This window comes from Leuciscus leuciscus (genome assembly GCF_965113295.1).
Source record: "Leuciscus leuciscus genome assembly, chromosome: 25".
Classification (NCBI taxonomy): Eukaryota; Metazoa; Chordata; class Actinopteri; order Cypriniformes; family Leuciscidae; genus Leuciscus; species Leuciscus leuciscus.
In genome coordinates, this window is record NC_138724.1 from 22,155,346 (window position 1) to 22,166,058 (window position 10,713).

At 35.6% G+C, this 10,713-nt stretch overlaps 2 protein-coding genes across 2 annotated transcripts in view; one reads left to right on the forward strand and one right to left on the reverse strand.

The window, feature by feature from the left end:
• zcchc14 (zinc finger, CCHC domain containing 14) overlaps positions 1–2,088 on the forward strand; it is a 34,268-nt gene extending 32,180 nt beyond the window's left edge. Inside the window, exon 13 of the mRNA XM_082160186.1 lies at positions 222–2,088. Within this exon, the coding sequence (XP_082016312.1) occupies positions 222–277 (56 nt within the window). The 3' untranslated portion in view covers positions 278–2,088. The remainder of the gene's footprint in view (positions 1–221) is intronic.
• A 7-nt stretch (positions 2,089–2,095) lies between these two features.
• On the reverse strand, positions 2,096–7,939 carry map1lc3b (microtubule-associated protein 1 light chain 3 beta). The gene is made up of 4 exons (XM_082160243.1): positions 7,743–7,939; positions 5,327–5,382; positions 3,679–3,785; positions 2,096–3,578 (listed from the first exon to the last, which is right to left on the reverse strand). Exons 1-4 carry the CDS (start codon positions 7,780–7,782, stop codon positions 3,404–3,406), a joined length of 378 nt encoding a protein of 125 aa, XP_082016369.1. The 5' UTR covers positions 7,783–7,939; the 3' UTR covers positions 2,096–3,403.
• Positions 7,940–10,713: the final 2,774 nt, after the last annotated feature.

The window sequence follows — 10,713 nt, forward strand, 5'->3', positions numbered from 1 at the left end:
ATATAAATATATATATATATATGTGTGTGTGTGTGTATATATATATATATATATTTATATATATATATATATATATATATATATATATATATATATATGTGTGTGTGTGTATGTGTGTGTTTGTGTGTGTGTGCACAAGCATTACCCACATCTTCTTCAGAAATTGTCAAAAATAAGTGATTTTTTGAAGAAAAATACAACAACATGTTTTGTTTTTGCAGGGACATTTCGTCTGAAATATTCTCCGCAGTCAGACAGCCAGGACTCAGGGGACTAAACGATGAGTATGGCCTGGTTTGGACCTGCACTTTCCTCAGTGTGTGTAAACATACTTGATGTGAGACCCCCGCTGAGCAAAGACGGTATCTCTTTACAGGAAAGATCGCTTTTGATCACTTATATGGCTTTCGATGAAAGCCTTGTGCCAAAGAATCACTTCACAGTGGATCTTTGTAAAGGGATGCTCAAAGAAGTGTGTTCTTCATACTCTTCACACTGTTCGTTTCACTTGAGACTCGCTTGAGCAAGTCACTGTGGAGCAGCCAACAGTGTATCAGTCAACATTTATCGCACATGTCATTCTTGGAAGGTAAAATGACAGATTTTGCTAGCCAAATAACGTGCAATGATGGCCAAGTCTTTTTGCTCTTGGTGTGACAAGTCAACCTTTGGGAATAAAATACTGGCAGTTTTTTTTTTCTGTAAATTCATAAAGGAAAGAACAAGCTGACAATTGAGGAAGTGGAAATGTTATTTTCCATTTTAAGAGGTCATTTTTTGGCCTTTTGACTTCCGAACACCTTCTTAATCATCGTGTGTTATGTTCCTGTTTGTTGTAATCATGGTATATTTGTTAATGTCCTGGTTTTTGCTACTTTTGAATAATATTTTTATTACATGTTCTCTTCGCAATAAAGGTGCCATGTCAGCGGGACACTAAAATAAAAGACGTTTATACAGTCAAAGCACTCGAGACCGTTTAAGTCGAACCTTTTAATTTACTAGCGTTTTTAAAACTGTAATGAAAAAGAAATTGCTTCCCAGCTTCTGAACTGAGAACTGAACTCTAGAGGAAACCATTTTTAATATTTCACACTAAAAAGGTCAAAACAGTGGGCTTTTCCACATTGTTTCTCAATTACATGGGCATATCATTTTTCCAAAGTGTTGAAAAGGGTCAGACTTACACAATAAGACCCATTTAGCCAATAGATGCCATTCCATTGATGCTGTTTCAAAGCAAATGGTGATATTTATGATCAGTGTTTTTCAGTGTCTAGCTGCCTTTTACAGAACATTTCTGTTTTTAATTATAGATCTTGCAGTTGCTGGATATGCATGTTGCCTGATGATGAATTACTACGTGCTGTATATATTATGTGTATTATTATTATTGCAGGAAAGCTTTTGACCTAAAACGACAATGCTGACGCAGCCATTTTGTATTCAGAGGTGAATGTTCATTGAAGATTGATTGTTGAATTTTTGTATCAATTTGTCACTTTTTAAAATGAATTAAAAATGTTTTTGAGAATTCCGGTTTAAGCAGATTGATTTAACCGGGAAAGGTTATGTTATGCAATAAAATTATGAAATATTATTGCAATTTAAAATAACTGTTTTCTACTTGAATATATTTACCGATGTAATTTATTCCTGTGATGATAAAGCTGAATTTTCAGCATCATTACTCCAGTCTTCTGTCATATGATCCATTAGAAATCATTCTAATATGCTGATTTGCTGCTCAAGAAAATTTCTTATTATCATCATCAATGTTGCAAAACGTTTTCAACATTTTTTTTTTTTCAGGAGGAAACCCCCCCCCCCCCCCAACAAAAATTGAAATCTTTTACATTATAAAAGTCTTCACTGTCATTTTTGATCAATTTAATGCATCCTTGTTGAATAAAAGTATTAATTTCTTTCAAAAAAGATAATGAAAAAAAGACAAAATATTGGTTTAACGGTATTGTATATATTTTTAATTAAGTCATAATTTTCCTATACCTAACCAATACAAAATAACCTTTAAATGCAGTGATGTTTCCCATATTAAATCATTTTGAGGGAAAACTTCAAAGAAAAGGCCAAACAGGATGCATATTCCTCTTTTATTTTTAAAATATCAACAGAAATAGAAGTGTAATATTGCTGTAAATCTGAGCAGGAGAAACACAGAAATGAGCTTTAGTTCGATAATGAGTTATAAACTCTCATTCAAACAGTCACTTTTGTAAATTGCACAATAGTATCACATATGAATGTTTTTTGCATGAACAAAACGGGAAGAAAAAAAAAAACATTTTAAATAAGAGCAAATAAATGCTCAGGAGAAAAGGCATCTAAGCTTATCTGTACAGATTACTGTAAGACATACAGATGGAAAGAGGTACGACAGCTCACGGTTATGTATTTATAAAGGCGTAAATATTCTTCTAATAAAATTGAAAGTCTAAAAAGCGTGCATCTATACAAGAGCAAGGATGTTCGGGCGGCACCCGTGTCCATGGATTGAGGCCACAATCGCTAAAGCCACATTCATTCGCTCAATGTACCATTGATTATAATTCTATTTTCCTTCCTAAGCTTGCACTTTCAAAGCTTCACACAACAATCAACGCAGAATTTCTTGTATTTTAAATAGCTTACTATTTATTTTCCTCGGGTACGTCCCACTGGAGCACACTTCAAATGTCAACGTCAAGTAAGACGGCGTTTTGAACCTTGACTTACCCAAAGAGTTGTGAAATCCGAGAACCTCCACGCTCATGACCCAATTAGCAAAAAGCTCGAGGGGGAGGTGAAAAGACTGAATTGCTTCTAACAGGAGAATGGAACGGCAGAAAACACAGCCGAACTCCACAAATAAAGAGATTCGACGGACAACAGGAGGGGTTAAAGGTCACCAGAGTGCGCTGGCAGCAACATGACCCCTCCAAGCTGACATGGACCTAACGAATAAACCTCCAAAACTATTTGGCCGCCTAACGTTACACTAGATGCCATTTCGGAAATGTAACCGCCAAGTTAATCAGATGATTCAATCATTACACACAGAAGTCTTTCGTTCAAGATTTGTGTTGAGTAAACCTGGAGAATTAGTCCAATTTACCATAACCTGTCCTACAACCTAAACACAATTACTCCTCATCCACTATGAAAACACAAATGAACAGAAGGGAGTTGAGGTTAAGGGGCTGAGACGTGGGAAGTTAGAGCTTTGGATAATGTCTGGGATTGGTGAGGGATTCGAGCCAAATGACTAAAAGTTCAGATGGTTCCTGTTTGGATGGGGGGGGGGAGGGAAAGTGGATATGGATATATGTAGAGGAAAGGTCTAGAGTTCAGGGTAGGTTGTATCATTGTCCAAAAGAGTGAAAGCCAATCGTTTTGCCCTTTTTTACAGAGGACGCACAGATCCAAATGTCTCCTGGGATGCGTAGACCATGTACAGGAAGCCGTCCTCGTCTCGCTCGCGCTCGTAGACCTCAGAGATGGCAGTGGACACGGAGACCATGCTGTGACCGTTGACAAGCAGGAAGAAAGCCTGGTTGGAGTTGAGCTGGAGGCGTCTCCTATTAAAACCAGAAATGCGTTAGCGAAGTTGATTTTTCCCCCAAAAAATAATAATGAAAGAGATAAATAATAACGAAAGGCAAGAGGTAAAAAAACTACCTGATTATCTTAATAAGTTCGCTCATGTTTACGTGGTCAGGAACTAAAAACTTGGTTTTGTCAAGAATCGGCAGTTGCTTCTCTCCCTTGTATCTCTCAATGATGACCTGAAACAGAATCATTTGAAACTTTAGCATATATGCATAAATATCATTTATTTTATTTTTAAATAGTGAAGGAATGCACACACACACACATATAAATATATATATACAAACTTTTAAGTTAGATGAGATGCGATTAATCGAGTTGACAGCTCTAATAAAATGTAATATATACTGTATATATCAGTAAGAATGTTTTAAAATATTGTCTCAAGCTCAGCATGGCTGCATTTATTTGATCTGAAATTCAGTAAAATTCCATATTGTGAGATATTATTACAATTGAAAATTTCTATATACATATAAATAAACATATAAATAATGTAATTTATACATATAAATAAATGTTAATTATTCCTGTGATGCAAAACTGAATTTTCAGCATCATTACTCCAGTCATGTCACATGATCCTTCAGGAATCATTCTAATATGCTGATCTGGTGCTTAAAAAAACATTTCTTATCTTATCATCAATGTTGAAAACAGTTGTGCTGCTTAATAAAGCTCAAAAGAATAGCATTTATGTAATATAGAAATCTTTTGTAACTTTATAAATGTATTAACTGTCACATTTGATCAATTTAATGCACCCTTGCTGAATAAAAGTATTAATTTATTTAAAATAAAGTAAACTGACCCTCAATCTTTAAATGATATATACGCCATTTTTATAGTTTTTTTTTTAATTAGATTTAAATATTTATAATATTATCTTTGTCCACCACTTTCTGGCCCATTTAAAAAACAAAAAAAACATTGAATTTAAAGTTTAATATTTGTGTGTCCAGACTTTCCCATTGAAAAGAGCTGCTCTGGGTGGAGGTTTGTGTGTGTTCAGCAGATGGGAAGTTGACCACTCTATCCTGGTCAGCTTGAATAACAATTGGCTCTGGTAACCCTGAGGCGCTGTCAATAGAGGTGACACCTGGCTACAATACCAATGACTGGTCTTTAAGAGGTCGATAAAGACCCTCTAAATACATGCAAACGCAGCCATTCATATGCTAGTTGTTTAACTAGGCCTATTGACAACCTTCCTTTTAAGATTATCCATAAGATTAACCTATTCTGTCCAATTCACACAGCTGAGCATGTTTGAAACTTTTACATAATGGCCCTGATCCCGAGGCCATCGGCTTTTGGGCCATTTACTTAATTGTTTTAATTTTACATTTACTTTATATCTTTTTTGTGTTACACAGGAAAAGAACATATGATGATGAGTAAATGATGACAGATTTTCATTTTAGAGTCAGTGAACTATTCCTTTAAATCCAGTGTTTTGTGATGGTAAAAAAAAAATGTATAGGATGCAAATGAGCTATACCGTTTTACTTCCTCAAAAAAGGCACACCTAGAACAAACAGGAAAAATGTGACCATATTCTAATAACAATTCCATTAAATTTACCTGTACTTAATTATTTATCATTTCAAGGTCTATACTGGTAAAAACGTCTCCCATGCTAAGTGTGGAAGCCTTTTTAATTGGTTAACAAGTTTCATTTTCATCTCCAGCTCCACAGACACACACATCCGCTTACCGGGATCTTGTTTGGATGCTGTTCACGGATCAGCCGAACATCCTCCACCCGCTGCTCTGTAGGGAGGAAGTAGGAGCGGATATTAGATACAGGCAGATCACAATACAGGACGCATTAAACCACAGACATTTTACTGGGCTGGATATGGGTCTCAAGTATCAATCCATTCTCTAATGGACCAAGCTAAAATGTGTTTAACAGGTCCAAGTTAAACTTGTCAACTCTATTCTGTCGCTCAGTTTCAACCGAACAAGTAAGGTCATCGATGCAATTAAGGTTCTGTTCCAGATGAAACTGTTCTGTTGGCATACGAGAGTGCATAAATAATGACAAAATATTCATTTTTGGTCAGCTATCCCTTTAACGACACACTCAAAAACAAGACTCCTGTGTTTATGTCTGTTCTTCCGAGTTAAATTGCTTGGAATATTAGTTTATTTCTGTGTTGTATAAGCATTTGTTCCACATCATTTTCTCTTAATGAGTTAATGAACCATGCTAACTAGACTTTGAACAAAAGGCATGACTCAGCATGAGATCGCAAGCCAGTATCTACAGCAACCATAAAATAATATAAAACACTGCTTTGATATTTCAGGAAATGTGCGTGTGAGTGATGTTCATGACAGCACATGTTGCTGATGTATCACACGTGCATATTGAGCAACTGTGGTAACTTTAGGAGGCTTGACAACTAACCACACTCATTTCCGTGAAACTCGCCCTTTAGTTTCGTTTTAAAGACCTGGTTCATCCTTTTGATGATGTTTTATTAACAAGAGCATTCACTGTAGCTTAATGTGGAGCAGTTCAGATGGTTGAAGTCATGATTCTTCAGTTCTTTTAAAAACAAAGCAATTAAGAACCCTAAGAATGTAAAATTACATTCATTAAAATTATGTTTGGTATGCGTGTTCATAAAACTGTAATACAATTAAGTCATGAACATATTTCGAATCACTGGGAGTCAAAACACGTTCAACCGACTCGATTAAGTGTTACCGAGTCCGATTCATCAACATCCAGTTTGGGTCGATTCATTGAATTAATTCATTATTAAAAGACTTAAACTCATGAGTTACATCGCGGCTAGCATGTTCTTGTTTGGGCTGGTTATCCCAACATTGGTTGTAAGATGAATTGGGTCATTTAAGGGCTGATAAATTATTTGTTTTTATAGCTATTTACAACAAGAAACAGATGCTTTTGTAAAATCTCAAATAATTTTCTCTTAAAAGTATCAATCAAAAGAGAGTAGGCTACATTATGAATGCAAAGCCTAATATGTTGTCCGATTTAAGGGATAGTTCCCCCAAAAAAATTAATTGTCATAATTTACTCACCCTTCTGTTGTTCTAAACCTGTATGGGTTTCCTTCTTCTGTTGAACTAAAAAGAAGGTATTTTGAAGAATGTTTGTAACCAAGCAATTTATGGTACCCATTGATTTCCATAAAAATTTTTTTTTTTTTTTTAAAAACCTATGGAAGTCAATGGGTGACGTCAACTGTCTGGTTACAAACATTCTTCAAAATATCTTCTTTTTTGTTCAACAAACAAAAGAAACTCGTACAGGTTTGGAACAACATATGGACGAGTAAATGACGACAGAATTGTCATTTTTTGGGTGAACTATCCCTTTAAGTCTCTGACTAGCCTATGTTATCCGTTATTTTCCACTTCAGTCCCAAAACGGGATGGAAACATGACTGACAAGAGTAACGGTTGTGAAAAGGGAAACAATTAAACGTCGTTACTTCACCTTCAAACAGGCCTGTAACTGAGCGCAACGATGACAATATCCGCAATAATATTAGGCCTATTCTTTTTTAAACTGTCGAGGTGAACAGTCGCTAAATTGAAAATACGTAATAATCATTCGGCATCGTTGTTTACTCGAGTCCTTCCAAATAACCTTAAACGTCGAGTCCCATCCCCCAATCCTGCAGCGCGGAGTTTAGCTAACATCTGCCCACAAACAAAGACATTGCGACATAGGTTTTGATTGTGGTAACTTACGTTGAAAATAAAGTAAGAGTAATTCTTTATGTTGTTTGTTATGAGTCTGCAGTCTCTTGTTTGTACAGACTGATCATTAAGATAGCGCCTATACCCGGCCGACACCCTTAGCATATAACCCAGTTTGACTACAGAGCAACAAGACCTATTTTTCTATAACGAAATTAATATACGATTATCATAGAAGATGCGTGTATTACATTTATAAATACTTCAATACAATAACTACTGGACTAGGTAACTTACTGTATACACGATCATAAATAAAGGACAACCATTAACTTTCCCTGAATATAGTCTAATGTAAAGTGTCATGCTGTAAAATCTATACTGAGGATTTTATTTAAGAAATACAGTACAAAAGTACATTTCTGATGATATTAACTCGATTCACTTACCAAATGTCCTCCTTTGTTTAAATGTCTTCTCCGAAGGCATGTTTAAAATTAGATTAGACACCGTATTCTTTAGGCAAACCTGCCTACTTTGCTTTCTTTTCTTTCCCTGAACAGATCTTAATCTATAATGTGTTTTATAATGCGAAATCGTATAATTCAGTTGCGTGTCGTTGCTTCGTCCTGTGAAGTCTGTCTTACCCAGCAAAACAAACCAGTCAGCTGATCTAGGACGTCACGGCGCATATGCCGTGTACACGGAGGAAAGGGGAAGAGCTTGAGGTTAGTCACTCTCTGATCCCTCACTGCTAGTTTTATACAGTGGCTCACTGAGGCATATTTTTTCGGACATTTTGTGTATTTGGCAGTTCTTTTTTTTTATTGTACAGGCTTACTGAATTCTCGGGATTTGTACAAAAGCTGTTTTCAAGTCGTTCTTGAAAGATAATCATTTTAGCCTGTCAACTGAATATTTCTCAGGATAGCTTAACATTCCCTTAAAGGGATAGTTCACCCAAAAATGAAAATTAGGTCATGATCCCCCTGAAGCCATCCTAGGTGTATATGACATTCTTCTTTCAGACGAATTCAATCAGAGTTATATAAAAAAATGTCCTGGCTTTTCCAAGATTTATAATAGCAGTGAATGGCCGTATATTTTTTGAAGTCCATCAAAGCGCATCCATTCGTGTAAGAAAAATGTCCATATTTAAAACTTTATAGACTAAAATAACTAGCTTCCAGGCAGACTGCCGTACACAAGTCGACTTACGCAAAGAGTAACACTTGACGATGTCTATGACATAGGATGTAGGAGTAGCGTAAGCTTTGACGCCTATCGTGGTTCAAAACAGGGCTGGGTAACCGCGTTCGTCATTACATTGTGCGTCAAGTTCAAGGGTTAGTCTTTCGCCGTAAATCAATGTGTACGGCCCTCTGCCGGAAGCTAGTTATTTTAGTCGATAAAGTTTTAAATATGGATATTTTTCTTACACGAACGCATCGCTTCACTTCAGAAGGCCGAGACGCGTGGAGCACTTTTATCATGGATGGATGCGCTTTGATGGACTTCCAAAAAAATATACCCATTCTCTCCCATTATAAAGCTTGGAAGAGACAAGACATTTTTTAATATAACTCCGATTGTATTCGTCTGAAAGCAGAATGTCATACACACCTAGGATGACTTCAGGGTGAGTAAATCATGGGCTAATTTTCATTGTTGGGGGAACTATCCCTTTAACATGTTAGGGCATGTTGTTGATATGTTTGTTGCAATGGCCTTTCCATTAAACAGGCTTTTCAAACAGTAGGCTATTTAAACAGCAAAACAATTGTGATTTTGCATAGACAGTTTACACAAGCTATAGTGTGCATTAGCCTATGCTTGTCCAGATAATAAAACGCAGTAATACTGTTGTTTAAGTAGTGCATAGATGAGTCAGACAGGGGTTGAGACTGAATCATAGGTAATTTCAAGAAAATTGATTTGTGGCTTTTTTTTCTTTTTTTTTTCTTGTAAGTAACTACCATCATGGTATAGGCCCCGGGTATGTTCATCAGTGTTGTTAGAGGGACCGTGAAAATGAAAGTGAAACAATATAGACATTTCAGCATTGTTAGCTGCAAGGCTTCCATGAGCCATGCTGTAAAATGATTAATTTAATCAAATTCAACCTCTTGAATACTGAGTGGATTTAATGAAATGCGGGAGAATATTAATAACAGCAGAGCATTTATAGGTGAAAAATACAAAATACAGTTAGAGGGGAATTTGGCCAACTCAACATAAGTTTTGAAAAATTTTTTTTTTAGTTATTTCGAACTTGCCATATGAGTCACATAATAGACTACTTTTTTTTTTTTTTTACATTTTATGATTCAAATGACATCAGTGCTCTAACATTTTGTACAGTGGACAAGATAATTAACCAACAGGCTATTAATAGGTAAACATATGAACGTTTTTTTTCCCTCTCACACAGATTTTCCCATTAACCTTCTGTTTTGTTGGATGCGGTTCACTTGCAACTGGAACATCTGTGCTATAATTACACATTAGCATATTTATTTTTTAGATGACAAAGGAAAATCTTAAATATGTGTTTCTAAAATTCATACCCCAGTTCAAACTACTGGCTATTTGGAGACTTTAAGATGCATAAATAAGACAATACATAAAAAGTATTATTATAACTATCATATCATTATTTGAACAGCAGATGCATCGGTGAGATATGACTGGGAAAAAATCCCACCCGACACATTGTCATCCATATTCTATGAGTATTTCCGCAGTAAAAACCTGTTTTCTTGGAGGTTAGAACTCATTAAAACCACCCAGATGTTCAGAAGCTATACATTCCTCTGGAAAATAATATCTTGCAACATCTGTGTAAAAATACCCCCATACTTATTCAGATTTAACCTCAGGAATTGGTATCGTTTAATCTTTAAATGTAAATGAAAAAGTAATTTTCAGGGCACAATCTTTACTGAAACGTTTGAAACCCACCTAAAACCTATAATGTATGGTTGCATTATAAGGAAAACCCAATTCTGATATCACACATGATAGTAAACGTGATGACAAAATCAAAAAGTGTAAATTAAATTGGCAAAAAAAACTGCATCTAATTCACATGCTTTGCTTGTTGGTTCGACTTCAGAGTATATCGTAACAGAAACATTGCATTAGAACTTAAGAATATTAAGTTGGCTAAACCAAAATCGAATCCACTACAGCCTATGAGTCTCCATATAAAACTGTAGAAAGACAGAGACTAGCAACATGACAGTAAAGCAAATTGCAAGTAAATCCAAGAAGGACAGTTCATTTATATTCACATCTCAATTTTCTTACCAACCACATGACATTGATGTAAAGAGATGTGCATTGATCTGTGAGTGAGTGTGTGGCTTGGTAAACCCTACATTAAGAGGACAGAAAGTCCCCACAGAGATGGCAATATCC

Coding starts and splice junctions, on each gene's coding strand:
- map1lc3b (XM_082160243.1), bottom strand. CDS start 7,782: ATGCCTTCGGAGAAGACATTTAAACAAAGGAGGACATTTG. Junction 5,383..7,742: donor TAAACAAAGGAGGACATTTG/GTAAGTGAATCG, acceptor TCCTCCCTACAG/AGCAGCGGGTGGAGGATGTT. Junction 3,579..3,678: donor GAACTTATTAAGATAATCAG/GTAGTTTTTTTA, acceptor TGGTTTTAATAG/GAGACGCCTCCAGCTCAACT.